The sequence below is a fragment of the Uloborus diversus genome, chromosome 4, assembly GCF_026930045.1.
Source record: "Uloborus diversus isolate 005 chromosome 4, Udiv.v.3.1, whole genome shotgun sequence".
Classification (NCBI taxonomy): domain Eukaryota; kingdom Metazoa; phylum Arthropoda; class Arachnida; order Araneae; family Uloboridae; genus Uloborus; species Uloborus diversus.
Genome location: NC_072734.1, coordinates 132,843,153 through 132,863,796, shown reverse-complemented (window position 1 = coordinate 132,863,796; position 20,644 = coordinate 132,843,153). Strand labels below are relative to the sequence as shown.

Below are 20,644 nucleotides of genomic sequence, written 5' to 3'. Positions count from 1 at the left end.
AGCGTAACTTTTGAACGCAAATATTTTTCAATTTCGAAACCTTTTGTTTTCTTTTTTTTTTCTATTCTTACATGAAAGTGTTACCTAATAGAGGTAACTATAAACAATGGCCCAGCTACGTTCCAATTATTTTACTCATGAATAAAAAAAAAAATAAATTAAAAAAAATGCCTTGTTCACGGAAATAAAAAAAAAATAAATAAAAAAACTTTAATGTTTAAAAATCGAGGCCAACTTAATATCAAAGTAGTAATTTTATTAATTGGTGCGAAAAATGAGCTATTTTAATGATTGGTGGGAATCTAATATTAAACTCTCTTAATTAAAGTACGGCTTAATTTTTAGTTATCTTTTAGTTTAAATGTGTGTTAAAAAATAGTATTTAGTAAATTTGCTAATATACTGGAAATTTATAATTTTGGTAGAATGCCTAATATTGATGTATTTCCCCTTCATCATTTATTTTCACCTCAGAAATAATGGCATTGATAAGATCTGTCTCAGAGGTGAGGAATTTTCCAATAATATAGGCCTAATGGATACGTTTTTCGGGGATATTTTTTTCTTCGTTGCTACAATCTGCACATGTTTAACATTTGAAAACATGCTCACTTCTTTTTTTACATTAATTTATATCCCTGAAGTTCAAGTTCACAATAACCACACTTAGTTTTTCAAACAAAATCTATCTTCTTGTTTTTCGACAAAAATCTCACAACTTCTTTGTGGCTGAAAATAAATGAAGGGGCTCCATTATATCATGGAAAATAAAATGTGATGTTAATTACTGCCACGTGTTAATGAGAAATGGCGTTTTTTGTTTAGGTAACGGAGGTGAGAATTTATTGTATGGCATGATAACTTATCCTACTAAAGCGAACTAAAACACAATATTAAACAAGTAAATATTCTTAAACAATTAGTATTTGAGACACTTGTGAAAGGAATAATAAATAAATAAGTATATACTTTTAATTAAACAAGTTATTAAGCAACATAAACAGTCACACAAGGTGTGTGACATGCCTTGGAAGTGAGAATTCACATGTTGTGAAAACAAATATATTAAAATAAAAATTATTACTAAAAAATTGTTGGTAGGTTTAAATAGTTATTTTTTTGATGAAATTAAAAAGCATTGTTAAATGAATTGTTCCTTAAAAGTTTTACAGTAAAAGGCGTATCACAGAAAAGTTACACTTTTTGAAGAATGACCCTTATATGAAACGTTTATGCTTTGAGATGCTTGTATTATATCGTACAAATGATAAAGAACATTATTGATCTGTAACAATGCAACTTAAGAAATGACAGATCGTATTTCATGAAAGTTTATTTCATTTTGATTTACATTTTCCTAGATTAAACATGAAATTATCTACCGCAACTGTAGTTTGTCCAATCTCAGGATTGATGTCTGCTTCAAAAACAAACTAAAAAGAAGATATAATAAAAGGTAAGCTTTATGTATAAACCAGTAACTATTAATGTTTCATTAAAAGTAATTTTAAAAGTTTTACTGATTGCTGTGAAGCGTAGAGGGCTGACATGTTGCATTTAAATGATTAACAGCATCATGTAGAGAGAGCTGTGGAGGTTCGACCCGATTTTAATACAATTTTCTACTTTTGCTGATCGTTAAAAAATTTACAATGTGACATAATTTGTTCCCTTAAAGCGTGTGGCAACTTTTACATTGTTACTTTTTACTAAGATTAGGTTAAAAAATATATATACATATTAGTAATTTTTCAAGAGTTTTCAAACTGGGTCATCTCTAACTAACTCCCATTTGGAGGATGTTTGATCCATGATAAAGAAAGTTTGAACCACAGAGAATAAACGTTGAAAACATGATGCTGAAATCATGAGATGCTATTGGAAGGTGCCAGCAATAATTACCATATGAGGAAATAAAACAAACTGTTAGATTAATTTAATTTAAAATCAGGAGAGATAATGATTGCTAGAAATGTCACAGACAAATTTTTATTGTGGAAGAAACTCTATCGGTGCCTCTAACTTAGTGACATCTGTTTTGGATACTGTTGCAACGTCTTCTTTTTCAGGAGAAATGAAAGGCTGGTTGCAGCAACTAACGAATGTCAGTTCGCAGTGACGTCACAAAGTGGCGTCACTGTGAAATGAAGTGAGAAATGTATCACATGGTGACTTCCATGAGGCGTCGCAATTTTGTGACTTGTGACCATTGTGAGATGCAGTGACGAAAACTACCTCTTCTTGACAAATTGTGCAAGGGAAACTAATATTAAATAAAAGAAAGAAAGGACTCACCCTCAAATAACCATTGATAATAACATCGATGTCGTATTTTCTCCAAATAGGTACTTGTGTGGATTCCTACCAGGACAGTAGATCCTGAATCGTCAATCTGTTCCACTCGCAGTCCGGACACCCCCTCGCCAGACAGGAAAGTCTCAAAGTGCAAACAGGCAGGGAGTAAGACTTGCAGTTCGAAGAAGGGACTGAGAAGCCTGGCTCTTTGTTTCCCGCTTCTGCTAGGTTCTACAACCATCATTGACCCTTAAAAAAAATAACGAAGGAAATAGCTCATTGCGAAGTATTGTTTGCTTATATCATTTCTTCAAACAGTCTTGAAATACAAATTAAGCTGGGCCTTGTTGCGCATAAAGAATCGAGAAAAAATTGATAGTAAATTAAATAGCTGAAAAAAGAAACATAAAACTTTAAAGTAGATTCATAAGATGGGAGGAAAATGTTAATACTTTTTTTTATTCGAGAGCGCGAAGCAAGCGAGGGTAAGGTGCTTGTGAGTCTATGTAATATGTGTGTTTGTTAACATGTGGCGTTCTAAAGGCTAAACGCCTTGGCCAATTTTGATAATACTTACGTCAATCGATTTGTCTTAACCTTGGGAGTGTCACTAAACACATGAAAGTAACCAAAATTCGCCATATCAACAATCAGCCGCCATTTTTCTGTTCGGGATCGTGTCGCAAGCTACCTGCGTGAGACACAGCGAGTGACAAATGCAGGTAGCGTTTTCACTGCCTGAATTTTTTGTTTACTAAGTCTACGAATTCGATTTTAATCTTTAACATGTTGCATTTCATTTTGCCTTGATTCAAGGGACTGAGTTTCGCGACGTCTACTTTCTTGATGGGCTTTTTTAGTTTTGTGAGAAAGATTTGAGTGACGGACGCTTCCGATTTTGCGTCATCATGAGTTATACAGGCTGTTATAATGATCAGTAGTTTAAACCACTGCAAGTTACTTAATAAACCTCACGATATAAACTCTCTCAATGAAATGACAAGATTTCGAAATTTACCACCTTAGAATCATAATAACTGAGTCAATGAATATTAACTAAAAAGTGTAAAATAAAAATAACTATTAAAAAAAAATAATTTGAATTTTGAAATTTTGAATTCAAATTATGTTTTTCGCAATCACGACAGGACCTTACTCATTGGAGTTATTCTTTCTAGAAACGGCTCCTGTCCCCCCAAGCCTGCCCCTCCTTCTGTGCAGTTACGTGTGCATAGTTGTGTGTGTGTGTAGGCTTGTGTGTGTGCGTAGACCTGTGTCTATGCACGTAGGCGTGTGCGTAGTGTATGTGTGTGAAGTCGTGTGTTTGTATGTGTGTGAGCGTGCGTGTGTGTAGGACATGGACGCCTCCGACCAGGAGAAGCGGATAGCTCAGGACCGAGGGACAGCCGCGCCTGGAGGACGGCGGGCGGTAGTCCCCTGATCCAAGCTGAAAAAGGAACTGTAACATCAAGGACGGTCAAATGAAAGCAATAAGCAATCGTGATTGCTCAGTAAAAACAAAAAACCCGACTGCGTAAAAACCAAAAAGAAAAAGAAAAAAAATATAAGCCCAGTAGTTTAGAATTTTCTTAAGTACTACTGAATAACTACACCATTGAAATAGTTTTATAATCGATACACACATAAGACAAATCATAAATTCAAAAGCAGAATAGAAGGATCAAGGGTCAGGGCCCATTCCTTTTTCAATCAAGGAATCCCGTTAAATTTGAATGGGCCCCGACTCTGTTGATTATTCTATTGAGTTTTTCCAAAATGAACAAATCGGAAATTTGTTTTGAATCAGTAAATACAAGGTTAAATGAAGAAATGTAACAATAAAGAATAATTAAATGAATAAATCTATTAATATATGAAGAAAACCAAATGAGTGAGTAAAAATGAATTAATAAGAAAACAAGAGAATAAATAAATAAATAAGGAAATTTTTAAATGAGGGAATGTAAAGGAATTAATTTTTTAAAGAATACGTAAGTGATTTATGTTAAATGTTTGAGTGAGTAAATGAAACAAATTATTTCACTTTGCCCCATCCACTCTGCCCTGTATATACTTGAGTAAATGTTCAGTTTATTTAAAATACAAATAAGCATAATATTAACTAACTAAATATTTCACAGAGTATTAGAAGGTCTTAATTAATATTTAAAATGTTAATTGCAAGAACTTTATCATTTTATAGTAACAAAAATAATTTTTGGTGGAGCTAAAAGCAGAGTAAATATTTCACCTTTTCATTTTGCCCCATGTTCCCCTACTTAACAAATTTCTAAACTATTAGGCTTTTTTTTTCTTCGTTCTTTTTTCTTTTTGGTTTTTACGCAGTCGGGTTTTTTGTTTTTATTTAATAATAATTTTTATTTTTTAATATTTCGAATTTAGTGAAATGTAACGCCGAGATATTGAGAGCATTAATTTAGTATCGGTTTTCTATTATCGTTATTGTATTAACTGATTGTTTCAATTTATTTTTTGTGCTTAAAAGATAAATATTTTGTTTTCAGAAAATTGTTTGTTGTCAAGAATTGCATTCGATTTTATCGAATCAAAACCGGTCTATCGTTTATCACTTTTTGATGTAGTGAAAAACAATGGGGGCAGTGCAATAAATATTCATTAATGTTATATTGTAAGCATACTTTGTTCATTTTAATCTTAGTTACATCTGTGAATGTTAGTTGAATAATACGGGAAGGTTCTTCACTAAAGATGTGCTATGCGACATTGACTATGAAAAATATGAAGCGTTCAATGTTTTTGTTTGTTTGTTTGTTTTAATTTTTACAACGCGAAAACTTTTTCGGACATGGGGTTCATAGGTGTTATAGCCTAATACAAAGGATTTAAGCCGAAAAATAAGTGAAGAAATTGAAAAGCTTTGGGGGGGAGATCGCTTTTGATGATTTAAAAAATATTTTTGGGGGAATCCCCCTCCCCCCAACCATGAAACTCCCGACTTGCTCTAAATGTTCATCCTTGTGAACTTCGTTTCTCTCTTGCCCCTCAGATGAGTGTTATTGGTTAATAAAATGCTCCCTTTCCCCTCCATATAAAATGATGGATATGAAACTGTCGAAAGCAAAAACTTGGGGACGCCAACCCTAAAAAGTGGGATGTGATGGGAAAAAACATTGGTCATATTTGGATTCAGGGGGTAATTTTTTTAAGAATCGGCAAGAATCATTTTGAAAGTTTTTTTTTTTTTTTTTTTGTATGTGGCACAGTGTTACTAAACACATTTTTATACCAGGAGAAATATATATTGAAAAGCTTAAAAGAAACTTTAAAATGAAGTACCTCGATTAGTTAAATAATGAAATAGATTAAAACAGGGTTATTTGATCCCTTTAAAAGTATATAACTATAACAATTACTCATTTAATTTGTGGGACATTGATATAAAATACTTCTTTCAAATTATTTTAAATACATTTGGGGAAAGGATTCCAAGATTTTGATATTCTGGTAATTGAAACATTTTCTTAAGAAAAAAATTAATGAGTAATCTCTTTATATATATATATATATATATATATATATATATATATATATATATATATATATATATATATATATATATATATATATATATATATAAGGGTGGTCCTTATTTTTGAAGTTGTTGATATTTTATACGACGCCCCCTCAATTTGTTCCATTATACAAATAAATGATCCATGTAAAATTTTAAGTCAATCCATGAATATTAACACGTGCCCCTAGGGCCCCCTTTTTTGAGTTTTGAAGAAAAAATTGCGGATTTTCTCATTTTTTTGTAAAAATATTCCTAGGTTTCATATTTAAAGTAATTTTGAACATCAATAGATGTTGCTACTTCCAGACCAACCATTCTCTCACTTTCATTCTTTAAAATTTTACATATTACATAGGGTACAAGTACACCAATGGTCTTTGGACAGGCATATCGCTATTCGCGCTCGTTTCAAACCAAGCGGCATTGGAACATTTCTTTCTACCAAGATGGACACAAGGGATTCTAAAGGCCATTAATGAATGGCCTAGGTCATTTATGAATGATTTTTGACAACAACAAATTGCCTCCTCCAGGCTTTGGGTGTGTTGATTTAGAGAATTTTCTGTGTATGTAATAGGTGTGGCAAATAGGGTCACTAGGTTTCCATGCTATAAATATAAGTAATGACAATTATATTTTAATTTGCTGTTCTTTAGTTATATACTTAAATGTTTATACATTCTTATAATTTAAATTTTGAAAAATTCTCGATTACCCTACCATAAAAATAAACTCTATTTTCCATATCTAAAATATAAATTAAAATAAATTCCAGATCGGAATAATGTAAAATTCTATACTTTAAACTGTCTTCTATTTCAGTACATAGTCCTATATTATCATCAAATTCCTCTTCCATTTCACAAGATTTAGAAACCGAAATGGGTATCTATCCTAACCTGTTGAACCTTTTTTTCCATATTTGGTCTACCACAACGCAAAAAAGCTTGACAACTATTGAGATCTGCTCGCATTTCATCAATGTTAGACAAATGCCATATTAGGGACAAAGATGCTGCTCATTTATTAACAGCCTATGTAGATGCCGTGAATTTAAATCCAAATAACCTTATGATCAATCGTACATCCCTTAAGAGAGCAAGAGAAAATCTTTGAGAGGTAAAATCAGATTTCATGAATTTAAATCTAGGTTTTTTATTTATTCCCTGGGATACTAAGCTACATCCAGATGTAACTGGAAAAAAACGGCCGATAGGCTTACCATGATAGCTTCAGGTTCCAATGTTGAACAGCTACTGTTTTACAGTTAAATGTTTTATGAAGATATAGTTTTTCGCAGCAACCCTTTCTAGGCCATTTAAATTAATATAAAGTCTAGTGTCTAAAAAACCTGCAGCGTACAAAATGATGACAAACATGCAGCATAAGCAGTGAATGAAAAATTCATAAATCACTTATGGTACTTAGGGGATGAAGTAGTAGCTTTGTCCGCATTGAATAAAGGAATTAACTTTGAAGATAGGAAAAGACTACTTCAAAAAAATGCTTGCTGAATAGGAAGACGTGTCTGATGACTGTATAAAAAATTTCAAATAACAGTAGATGATTTGGAATACTTAGTAAAGATCTTCCTCTTTATAGAATCAATTACAAGTCAATAAAACTGTTTGATAAGTTACAAACACCAAAAGATGTTTTCCTATTTGATCCTGATTCATGGCAAAATGAAGGAAGCTATTTAAAGGGAAGAGATATCGTTAAAATGCTGAAAGTTGTTATTGATACAACTGAAAGAGGAGCACAATTAATCGAAGAATTTCACAATCAATTTACCAAATATGAGTCACAAAAGCAATTGAGTATTTTACAGACACTCAAAGACTATCAGAATAAAAATGCACATGATTGAGATACATTGAGAAAAGCGTATGATTAAGGTATAGTTTCTAAAGCAATATTTTATTCTTATTCAATGTAAAATCTTTAGATGATATAAAGTAATTAAAAAGATTAATTTTAGTGCTACCTCACTGTAAAAATATTTTGCAAACCTAGGAGTAATGATGTACTGGGTCTGAAGTAAAAACTCGAAGATTTGTGAGAAAATTATCAAAAGTGTTAAAGTTCAACGGCCTAGGGGCACGTGTTATTATTGACCGATCGAGTTCAAATTTTGCACACGTTACTTTTAATTATAGTGTCACAAAACTAGGGGGCGTCACTTGTTGAATTCCGAATTTTTTTTTCCCATATAAATAAGGACCACCCTAATATATATATATATATATATATATATATTGTTCCGTTTTTACCTGCAAGACCTTTATTTTCGCAACCGTTAGTCCTAGATGCATACTTCCAATTGCAAAAATTTTCAAAATCAGATGCATAGTTAAGATATTGAAAGTTTGAAATAAAAATAAGTCAAAAAACACAAAATTTAACTTTTTATACGGACTTCAGGTCCTCCAATTTATATTTAGGGAAATAATCTCAATTGAAAAATAATTCCAACACAAAAAGTTTGAAATTAGTGCGACTAATATTCACCAAAATATGAAACGCAGCGTTTTGTGACTTACAGCACTTTTCATGCGCCGTCAATAACACCTTTTGGGGGAAAATATAGCAGTTAACAAGTGTTTAAAATTATATGTGTGCATAGAGTGGTTTTCAAGTTGTTCGAGGTTTTGTAATGTAGTTTTAGGTATTACGGCGGAACATTTGCATTTATTTTTGAATAGCAATAAAAAATATAAATGCCTTGTTTTTCTTAATTAGACAATCTGTCATTCTTCTGAAAGGGCGATAAGTTCCGATCTCATGTTCTGTATGGTCCCTTAAAACTTTAAACTGGAATATCTCCTTCAGTTTTGGACGCACAAGTTTTTTGTGTCAGTAAGAGCTTTCAATGGAGATTATTTCTCTAAATATTACACTGTAACAAATTTCGGAAGCGTTTCTGGGTATATCGGAAACGTTTCCGAAATAATAAGAATCTTTCATCCAATAGCGAACTCCTCATTATTCAGAAAGCTTTTTGTTATTTCAAAAAATCTAGAAGCGGAAGTGAGGCGTAATGCTTCGAAACGTATTTTATCCTTCCAACACTGGCGCCAGTGAGTCGGAAATAACGAGAGCTTATTTTTTTTTCCTTATCTATGGTTGCTGCAGTCAGCAACTGTTTAGCATTGGATTACTTTTTATTTCATGTCGCCTTTGCATTTTGGGCTGCCCTTGATTTTTTAGACGATGTACGCAGATAATAACGATTTGCTTCTTTACAATTTCCGGTGTGACCATGATTACATATATATTGTGTGTGCAAGCGTGAATAGTTTCAACACCCGTTTTTATACTTAATGAAACGAAACCCTTTGGATTACTTATCCAGTTGTAATGGAGGTACTTAGATTTTCTTCCGCTCATGGTCACTTGTAAGTATTAATGAATATTTTAAAGCATGTTATATACATTTATATCTTTGTTGATTTGCATTTGATGAGGCTCCAATTGTAACTGTTTTTGGGTTTATTGAATTAATTTAAAGTTATTCTACATACCTATGTGCGCATTGTACTATTTGTTGTAACCAATTGAAACTGATTAATTACGCAAAAGAAATAAGATTTATATTTGAAAAGCAATCACAGAAAAGTTATTTCGAAATACTTGGATATACATACATTGGTTCAAAAAAAAAAAATCAATTGTTTAATTCATTAAAAATATGGTAATGCAAATGTTTTCTAGTATTGTAATATGCTTCACAAAAAATGTGCCAGTATATTTATCTTTTTGTATTATAATTTATTCATTTATTTAAAAATATTTATACCATTAGAAAATGGCCCAGTTATCTATTAGTAAGCAACATAGTTATGCAATTAATTCATGTGCTTATTCATTTTGTTAAATGTGGTTGACAATAAAAAAATTCCTTGACATTAGTTGTTCGTTAAATAACATTTCCTTCGTGGATATACTAGTTTAATATAGGATTTCATGTCATTGTTTTAAAAGTGATCATTTTTTAAATACTATGTTATTAATATACAACGTACATATGGGGAGAAGACGAGGGACGTTCACCACGCAGACTGCCATTGACATTTTCAGGGATTGCTTTTTTTTAAGGGGGGGGGGGGCGCTTTATAGCATTTTATGGGTTCACCATCACTCTTATGGTGTGTGGGGGCGGGGGGGGGGGAATCTCGTATATATGAAATGGAGTAATCATGCAATAGAATTCAATGTTTTAATAAATCTCTACATAGTATAAAATGAAGTGTCCAAAAAGCGTCTGTTTGTTTGAACTCGCAAAACTCGAGAACTATCCGGCCGATTTCGCTGAAATTTTCACAATTTGTTCCTTTAAGTCCTGAGAAGGTTTGCAGACCAGTTCGAAAACAATTCGATGAATAGTTCTTTTTTTGATTCCAATTTAGGCCCAATTTTCACATAAATTCCCGAATATGGGGGTGAAAAATTACTCGCAATTATTAATATTATATATCGTTGGAAAGGGAAGAATTTCCCGCGTTCTACGCAATTTGTTCTAACGCTCTAACTTAATTGCGGCGGAAGTTAGTTACGTTTTTAGCTCGAATTTGTTTAGGCTTAGCTGAAATTTAGGCACTACTTTCTTCATTAAATTTATCAATAAAAAGTGAAGGAATTGTCCTACAGTTTTCTTTTTGACACCATTGAAAAAAGCTACATTTTTACTCCAGATCTAACTCGACATATGGTCGGAAGTTTAACCCTCTATCTCCAATAGAAAAAAAGTTACAAGCGAATGAAATGAAGTTCAAAAATCTGATCTCTATTCAAGTTTTTAACCATTTTATTTTGCGTTTCCACGGTAACGCTTTTTGAATCCATTATTTGCATCTTTCTCATTTTCAATTCTGAAACTTATTTTGTTTTGTGTTTCCATGGTTACGCTTTTTAAATCCATCTTTCTCATTTTATTTTAATTTCTTAAAAGTATTTTAATATCTGTCGTCATTGTTTGGAGGGGAAATTTTGCATCATGATTTTTTTTCTTTTATTTATGACTGATTGTTGAATATACGTCACTTGACACAATTTTTGTTTTCAAAATAGACCAGGCAAAGCCGGGCAACGTAGCTAGTAAAATATATAACGCATTTTGTGCACATTGTAAAACTAAAATCAGTAACCTATTTTGATTAAGTATTTATATTTGTGATGAACTGGAAAAGGGCAAGAACAGAAGAATCAACACGAATGGTTCCAACAGGAGGACTTGGTGTCATATTTAAATTCACCAATTTCTCTGTTGCACTTTTCGGTACACTTTGTTCGTCAGAGAAATAGACTTGACGCGAAGGGAAGGTAAGTTCTGTCAAATTTTATCCGAAAATAAAAGCTATCAAGTTTGGATACAAGATATGTTTTTAAGTTCTGCATTAAAAATACAATATGTTGATAATTTTGTCTTGAAAATATTGAGAGAAAAACTGAAGTTTAAGATTGTTTAACAAACGATCCCACTTTTGAGAAAGTACCCCCCCCCCCTCCTCCCCTCCCCTGACGATTTTGTGATTAGGAATGAAACTACTATATTATTTCATAAATTTTCAAAAATTTATAACTGTGCATATGTTATGCTGTTAACCATGCTATTTGTCATTAAAAATTCAGAAAAAAAATCCACGAAAGATTCTAAAATTGCTTGTTTCATTGCTGTTAGATATGAAAGAACTGAAACTGATATGGTATGCAGTACTATAGTAAAGAATTATATTTTAGAAAAAATCACGGAAAAAGGATTCTGAAATTCTCGGAAACGTTTTTGAAAATTGTTTGGAGAGTTCCGAAATACTCGGAAACGTTTTCGAAACTTTCATGAACCACAGCTGCACAGAATACTCAGAAACATTTCTGGAAATTACGGAAAGAGGATTCCGAAATACTCAGAAAAGTTTCTGAAAATTACAGAAAGAGTATTCCAAAATACTCAGAAAAATTGAAAGATTATTCCGAAATACTCAGACACGTTTCTGGACACTACAGTAAGAAAATTCCGAAATACTCAGAAACGTTTTTGAAAATTTCATGAACCGCAGCTGCACGATATACTCAGAAACGTTTCCGGATTTTTTTTACAGTGTAGATAGGGGACCTAGGGCCCTTGTAAAAAGTTAAATTTTATATTTTTTGACTCATTTTTATTTTTGCTTCAAACTTTCAATATCTTAATTCTGCATCTGATTTTGAACATTTTTGCCAGGGCCGATCCTAGGGTGTCGGCCGCCCGTGTGGAAAGACCTAATGTGCCGCCCCTCAAGAGTAATTTGCATATTTTGACTAATCTTTAACGTCTATATAAATCTTTCTTCAAATTTCTGTACCAACTTCTAATTAAAATAAAAATTAAAAAAAAAAAAAAAGAATGATGAACTTAAGAACTTATAAGAAGGAAGAAAAGTTTTATAGTAAGAAACTCCTTAGGTACAATTTTTATCTTTGAAGAAAGTAATAGATGCCAAAATTTACCTAGTCGCCAAAACGCATTTTATAGTCTGTGTTGGGTGACATCAGAGGAAGGACGGAGGGGGATCGCTCCGAGAAGATTATTGAAATTGGCGTTTGAAAAATAGTTTTAGTTCATCTTTGGTTGTGTTCGGTTGCAAGGATAAAAGAATCGGGTATATTCAAGGTGCATGGAGAAATTTTCAAAATTGACGTCAAATTTCGCAATTTTAGGAAGTTTTTCAAGACTTCAAGGGAAAGTAATGTTAGAGTTCTTTCCTAAAATTCTTTCAAAACTGAAATCAATTCGAAGCAATTTTTGGTCAGCGTAGCTTAGGAAGGATCGGCGCTCTTCCCGAAAATTTTCCGAAACTGAAGGTTTAAGCTCGCAATTTTGGGTTACCTTTGTTGACGTTACTAGAGGGAGGGACATTCAATCATCTCCCATCTGAAGTTTTCGAAATTGAAGTTTGAAACGCAAATTTAGGTCGTCTTTGGTGACGGTAGGGGATCTGGCGGCTATCCTCCAGTAATTTCTCGGCACTGTTTTTTCAAAAACCCGTTTTTAGCTAGATTTGAAAACAATAGGGGAACCGTGAAAATATCCTGAACCAAAATATTTTTCGGAATTGAAATCCATTATAGGATTTTGGGATATAGGAAGGATTTTGGGGCTCTTAAGCGGATATTTTTAAAATCGTAATTTTATATTATCTTTGGTGACGTTAACAAAACTGGGAAGCTTCTACCGATCTTTCGGATATTTTTCAACATTAATATCTGAAAAATAATATATAAGGAAAAAATCAAGAGTTTTTTTTTTTTTTTTGGCAAGACCTAAAAGCTAGAAGCAACCACAAAGTTTGGTTTATAAACCGTGATTTTGTCCCTTCAGCACCAAGAGCAGTGTCAGTGACTTTGTTTCGACTTTTAACTGGCCATGACTGTTTTGTCCCCTTTGCAATTCAAACGAAGAAATGGACATTCGTCACCTGCACACTTGCACCCAGCTTTCCAGACGTAGCCTGTGTGACCGTTATTGGGAAGCAAGAGAGCGTATCGGCAGCTAAATATTTCACTCTATTGTTTCTGTATTGTTCCTTGTTCTGTGTATTGTGTTTGTTTTTGCTATTTTGTTCTTTGAAACCTTTTCTTGCTGCCAGCCATTGGAAATAAAAAAAAAATATATATATCTGAAAAATATAACTATGGACTTTTGTCCACCTCACCTCGACGATTGATTGATATGCCCTAGCGCCGTGAAAAGTTACACAAGCCTGGCAGTTTTCCTCCGGAATTCTTTAGAAATATAAGTCCCAAAATCGTATTTTAAGTATTGTTTGATAACGATGGGACTAAGAGCGGGCGGGGGTTCAGTGTGCCCTCACGAACTGTGTTTTGAAGCTGAAGTCAATTTCAGGCTACTTTAGGCAGGAAGCTGTGACTCCACGAACCGTCTAAAAATGAAATTTTCAGGTATAGTGATTGCGTTACAGAAAAGGGGGATCCGGGGTCTTTTTCCAAAAGTTCTTGAAACTGATATTTGAAAAACGCAATTTTTGTTTGTTTTTCAATACATTAAGTGAGAGGGGGTGGAATTAGAGGCTTCTCTAAAGACGCTAATTGAGACTGTCTTTGGTAGTAATGTTTGCGAATGGATTTCGGGGTCCTCCACTGCAAAAACTTCGAAAAAGGCCAAAGCAATTTTATATGTCGTTTGATGATAGGAAAGGCTGTAGTCTGAAAACACGTTTTGGATTTTGGAGCCAACATTTTTAGGCTATGTTTGATTAAGTTAAGGTGGAAGAGGTGAATCAGAGACTTAATTGGGTCCTTAAGATGATGGTTCAACCAGCGAAATTTTCCGAAAGTAAAGTCCTAGAAACGCAATTTTAAGCCTCCTTTAGTTTCGTCAAGGAGGTCATGGCATCCTTTTGGATCTTCGTTTTGGAGCGACATTTAAATTTGCTTCCCGGGGCAAGAGCCCTGTCCTCCTACCTGATCTGAAACCGTGCAGTTCATTCAGGATTTTAATAAGAAAAATTGTCGTAAAGGGGGTAAAGTACAACATTTTAGTTCGTCATTCATATATGTTACTCTCAAGGGAGTCGCAATTTTCCACTTTCTCTCCACGCATCCACGATTGTTAAACACAGAGTTTGTTACATAGTTTGTTGTTTGAAATGCTTGCGAGAGTATCTAATCAGTATAGCTTTTTTTTTAAAAAAAATAAATAAAATATGCCTTCATTGTTTAGGTCTATAAAAGCTTGGGGGGTAAACATTAGTGGCTGCCCTCGGTGCTCCTTTTAGACGGCACCCTTTCATGCTTCAGAAGGGGCCTTTCCCCTCCCCTGTATCCATGCCTGATTACCGGTTCTGTCACAAACTTTGCAACCAAATGAAGCATGTGTGTTAAGAGAAGATATTAATGGACAATGAACCAACAGTGTTCCCTAACATTCTAATTTTCTTAAATTATGCTATGCTGTCGGGAAATCGACACATACTTTGACAATTGAACTTTTAAAAATTAGCGTATTTATTCTACTTATTATAAGTTATATTCTGAGAAATTCTTGAGGAATTTTGCTTGATTATAAGAACTATATGATGCTGCCTGTGGCCGCCCCTTGCTTTGGCCGCCCTTGTGCGGCGCACACTCTGCACACCTGCTAGGATCGGCCCTGATTTTTGCAATTGGAAGTATACATCTAGGACTAACGGTTTCGAAAATAAAGGTCTTGCAGGTTGAAATGGAACACCCTGTATGTATCGAAATGAGTTGAAGAAAACATATATCACAATTAAAAATTAAAAACTACTTTTTACGTCAAACAATGTGTTTCTCATTCTGCCCAGACGTGACATTATTAGGTTTATGGAAAATCACCCTAACACTAATAAAATTGTGCTTGTTCAAGCTGTCTGCCGGTCATTTTCGTTGCTTTTACCGGATGTCTTTACATCCAAAAGCTCACAACTTTGAATCGAAAAAGGTATTCCCGGAAACCCCGTAACACGTGTATTCAATAATCTGTTTATTTTTGCTTAACAACATTGAATAATTCTTAAACTAATTGCAGAAATTTTGTCTTCCTATATGCGTAGAATTTTTATAATAGGAACATCGATGGGTACCGTCAGAGCATTGACCTAAGAGTATTTCGGTTGTGATAACGAAAATATATTTACCTTTTCTTCCTGCAATTTCAGTTTTCAGTCTCTTCCACATTGCAAGCATTCCGTCTTGATTGAGGAAGCCACAGGTATCGGTTTGAAAGCTGCATTTCATCAGCAATTCATTTTTTTCTAAAAAGGTTACAAAATACAGTGAGCCTTATCTAGGGTGTCATAGTTAGGGGCGGATACAGACATCGATTTTAGGGGGCGTCATGCTGAAGAAGACCCCCCCCCCCCCGCTACGAAAGAACCTACGGTTTTGAGTTCGCAAAATGTCTGTAACTTCTTTGGTGTCAGTAAAAAGCACCAAATCAACCAGGAATAATGCACATCTAATAGGGCATAAGCGTTGCAATTTTATCTCATAGGCAATAAAACGAAGTAGTATTTCAAATACAGTAGAGTCTCAAAAATCCGAGTCTCAAAAGTTCGAGGTTCCGCTTAATCCGAGGTGATTTGTTGATATTTTTAAGGTATAAATTTTATAGACAAGAAATGTTTTAATCTGAAAATTTAAATATTTTGCTATGTAGAACTTCCCTAACAATATACGATTATGTAAAAAAAAATAAATTGAAAGGTTTATGTCAATAACACTTGCCAAGTGACATGAAATATTCTTTGAATATTAGAGATGGATTAAGAAATGCCTTGGGGAAAGTAGGAAGTAGGTTGATACAAAAAATAACTTGAAATTAAAACATTGTTTTGCCCCAAAGGACGAACAAACAGCTCATTTGGAATATCGGATTGCAATTTAAAAAGAAAGTGCAAAATTTGACGCTGTACAAAGCACATGTATGAAATTTTATCCTTCTATGACTAACGTTTTTGTAATATGCGAGGTACTACGTACGCTCACACATAGCAACAAATGTCGCGTCAAAACTCATCAAAACTTATTCGAGGACGATCAAAGGTCGGTTTTTAGTTGCCTGCAAGTTTACACACAAGTACGTACAGGTATCAAGAAAAAAAAATCAAAACTCGTTTAGGGTTGATTAAAACATAAATTTATGTTGATATTTCAGTGATAAATATTTAGAGGAGACAATATTTCCTTTTCATTGCGTAAGGAAGTAAACAGCACATGTCCTTATGTAATCCAAAGAATCTTTTGAATAATCCGAGTTTTCAGTAATCCGAGGTGGGGTGAGCCCCAATTACCTCGGATTTTCGAGACTCTACTGTATTTACATTTAAAAATAATTAATGAATTGAAAATATTACTATTATTTTTTACATTTTATGCATAAAGTGTTTGAAACAATGTGAAAGGACCCATGACCCTTCCCTTTCATGCACCGCTGGTCATAGTAGGGGTGTGTTTCAATGTTTGCACTAAATGCATACAAAAATATCGATACTGTCAAAACCTGTGCTTGTGTATGTGCTTATGTGTCTGTAACTCTACATCCTCTTGACTGGAAATGTGGTAATGTCTCTCAGTTCAATATTGGTGCCGTTGGATGCAGGACATCCAGGGAAAGCTATTCTGCTGTGTCTCACCCCTCTAAACTTTAAGAACCCGGAAATAAAGGGTCGGACATCAAGTCTTGAGGAGCATTAAAATCGTCAATAGTCACCAGACGCAGGTGGCATTGAGCCACCACAGGTGTTGAAGGCCGGTTAGCGAGCAAAGTTCACTCGTTTATCAAGGTATCTGAAAAATTTTAACCGAAAATGAAAGGAAAGGAGAATATATTCTGTTCTGGTAGTATGCCCTTTTAACATTTGATCATAATTTTACGTCTTGATCTCTGACCATTTGACCGAATATGGGGGTGCACAGTAGTGTGGGCCGAAAAACACTTTTTTTTTTAAATATCGATGACGTGTAGTGCAGAAATGGGGCTATTGCTGGGGCAATGAAGCGCATAGAAAAATTCGATTTTTCTTGGGAAATGTCTTGATTAATTGAGTTGAAGTGTCTACCAAATGCTGTTTTTTGATGTTTTTAGCAAAATTAGTACAAAAAATTAGCTTTCTGTTTCCGATGATGGATAGCGTGCAAAAAGTGTCCTTACTTGTACTAAAAAAGGGTTGACACCTCTGTCCTAACTGATTATGGAACTGGAACAACAACCGTTTCATCTGCGCTTCTCATAACCGCCATGAAAAGATGGGATCAGGACTGGGGTCCTTCTCCTTTTAAGCCGCTGTGGTTACCCCTTCCGTCCAGAAAGGAGGTCACGGGAGGTCCCTGCCTCACAAAAATGTCCTTATTTGGCAAACTTTGTCTGACGCCTCGGTAAATTTGGAGACATAATGGGGTTGTTTCCTTCAGTCAAAAGTAGTACTTCTTGTCACTGAAATTGATAGAATAAGCAGAAAAAAAAAAAAAAAAAAAAAAAAAAAAACATGGACACAGAAAATACTTTCATTTTCCCAAGTTATTTTTTTTATTAATTTTTTTAAATGTCCGATTTTTCCATCAAGGCGTGATCTTGATGACGTCACAAGGGATGCTCTTTGTCGCATCTTTCTATCGCGTTTCCACGTTACGATAATCAAGAAGCGAATTAAAATTGCGTTTTACGTTTGCTATCAACCATATCGTTGCCAATACACGTGAGTAAAGATGCGAATTAAATATTTTGTTCTGTGAATGGCAACACTGAATGGCATTTCATCATTTGTGATGTCATCGGCAGAAGCATAAAGAATGAAAGCGCACCGATTTAAGTAATTTTTTAAAAATATTAAACTTAAACAAAGTATTTAAAAAATGGTCAGATCCTATGTTTTTAAGCATTTTCTTTCAGAAAAAAATACTTTTAAAAATTTGGAAACGACCCCATTACTGTATTACTGTATTGCAAATTTTAAACGCCCTAATGTCCCTTTTCTTTATATGCACGTCTATGTACAAATCGGTATTTTTTCATTCGGCAAAACTTGGAGTTCCATTCGGCGGGAAAAATCTACCTCTCCGAAACTTTAAATTCGAGGCGTCACTGGTTATATCAGCATTAATAAATTGTCATCTCACCGTGGAGAGTTCTGTACAATCATAGAAAAAAAAAACTTATATCAGTGGAAAGTACTCCATTTCTAGAAATTTAATGGTGTTTGTTCTCGCTCTATCAAGCAGAGAAACATGTTATATCCACGGTTGCTAGATTTAAGAACAGTAATTGCGGGACAGGCTTCTAGGAGCGAAGGGGGGTATCTTTGAGGTTGCGGGCAAAAACTGGGTATTTTTTAGGGGTGCTTTAAGACGTAGAACATCTCTTCATGATAAATCGGTAAAATTCAATCGCAACAAAGCATTAAACCTTACAAAATGTCGCCGATCAAAGTATAAAAATAGTTTTCATTGTGATTGACGACGCATTCGCAGAGATATATTTCAAAGAAGCAACCATTCAGATCCTCGTAGTCTGCCGCCAAAACAAAAACCAAATTAAAACGAAAATAATTTTTGCGTTTGCTTCCACGTGATTTTCTTATTGCTCTTTATTTCACATTTTTTGTTTTACTTATTTTTTTCCCATTCAAATAATGTCTCGTTTTGTGAAATATTGTTATTAGCTAAAATACGGGAATTTAGTCTTCCGGTATGGAAGTTCCCCGGGACGCGGGACAATTTTTCAAAACACGGGACTGTCCCTTGAAATCCGGGACGTCTGGCAACCCTGGTTGTATCTGCTAAAATGAGATTGCTAAAGATGGAGTGGGAAAAATAATTGAAACTTATGCTTATAAGAAACTCCTTGAGATCCAAATGATTGTCCATCATAGATGAAATCCTTTCAAACACTTAACACACATTTACAAGTCATTAAAATAAGATGTAACTAATGCACTTACCTGACTGAATCAACACAACCGATGAAAATATTAACATTGTTTTGAGCATGTTTTAACAACCCTAAAAGGGAAATGATGTTCCGGAAATTAAAACATGAATGTCAAAAATAAAGAACATGGCTTAAATTCTGAAACATAAGTTACAGTCTTATCTTTCCTTGAATCACTTTGCCTGTTTTCAGATAACTTAAAGATAGTTTCCTCGAGATAAAAGTAAATACCTGAGAAATTTCATCTGATGAAATTTTCGTTCGATTTTTTCCTGCTGTAATGCATTGATTTTCAACCAGTGGTTCCGAACCCTTAGGAGCTCACGGAAATATTACTATAATGGCGGAATTTTAAATCGCCAACGTAGAAAAAGTAACTTAATGATATATTTATTAGGTTGTTAATAATTTGAAAATAAAAATGAAATAAATTGGTATTGTGAAACACGCTATCGATCACTTCGCTCCATGAGCATCGACTAAGTGTTAGCCGCCAAAACTGGAAATTAGATGGGGTAAGTGTAAGTACAGTGGCTACTATAGCTTTAATTGACCATTCATCCCGTCATGAACAGGACAGTCTCATTTTCAGGTATTATATCCCATTCTCCTACATCATACCGAAATGTCCCGTTTTTTGATGCATAATCTTTTTTTTTTCTTAATCTTTACTAATAATAAAGCTGAAAGTCTTTCTGTCTGGATATTTCTCTGTCTGGATGTCCGGATCTCTGTCTGTCAAGATCTCTGTGACGCACATAGCGCCTAGACCGTTCGGTCGATTTTCATGAAATTTGGCACAAAATTAGTTTGTAGCATGGGGGTGTGCACCTCGAAGCGATTTTTTGAAAATTCAATTTTGATCTTTTTTCTATTCCAATTTTAAGAACATTTTACCGAGCAAATTATCATAACGTGGACGAGTAAATTACCAAATTATAATAACGTGGTACCGTAACATGGGCGACCAAATGAACATAGCAAATTGGCGAGGAATTCACCATCCATTATTTGTAAATATACAGGCGAACAAAATGACCTTTTACTTTTCTACTGCGGGCAAAGCCGTGCCAGTACCACTAGTACTAATAATAAAGCTGAAAGTCTGTGTCTCAAGATGTCTAGATCTCTGTTACGCGCATAGCGCCTAGACCGTTCGGCTGATTTTCCTGAACTTTGGCACAGAATTAGTTCGTTGCATAGGAGGGAGCACCTCAAAGCGGTTTTTAGAAAATTCGATTTTGTAATTTTTCTATTCCAATTTTAAGCTTATTTTACCGAACTAATTACCACAACATTCACGAGTAAATTACCATAACGTGGACGAACACATCATTATATGGAAG

The 20,644-nt window shown here is 34.0% G+C and overlaps 1 protein-coding gene across 1 annotated transcript; it reads right to left on the bottom strand.

Moving 5' to 3' along the window:
* Positions 1 to 1,363: 1,363 nt before the first annotated feature.
* Positions 1,364 to 19,413, bottom strand: LOC129219820 (uncharacterized). Its single transcript, XM_054854125.1, has 4 exons — positions 19,309 to 19,413; positions 15,508 to 15,624; positions 2,296 to 2,544; positions 1,364 to 1,433 (listed from the first exon to the last, which is right to left on the bottom strand). Exons 1-4 carry the CDS (start codon positions 19,355 to 19,357, stop codon positions 1,423 to 1,425), a joined length of 426 nt encoding a protein of 141 aa, XP_054710100.1. The 5' UTR covers positions 19,358 to 19,413; the 3' UTR covers positions 1,364 to 1,422.
* Between the last annotated feature and the right edge of the window lie 1,231 nt (positions 19,414 to 20,644).

Coding starts and splice junctions, on each gene's coding strand:
- LOC129219820 (XM_054854125.1), bottom strand. CDS start 19,357: ATGCTCAAAACAATGTTAATATTTTCATCGGTTGTGTTGATTCAGTCA. Junction 15,625..19,308: donor GGTTGTGTTGATTCAGTCAG/GTAAGTGCATTA, acceptor TAACCTTTTTAG/AAAAAAATGAATTGCTGATG. Junction 2,545..15,507: donor TGAAATTGCAGGAAGAAAAG/GTAAATATATTT, acceptor ATTTTTTTTAAG/GGTCAATGATGGTTGTAGAA.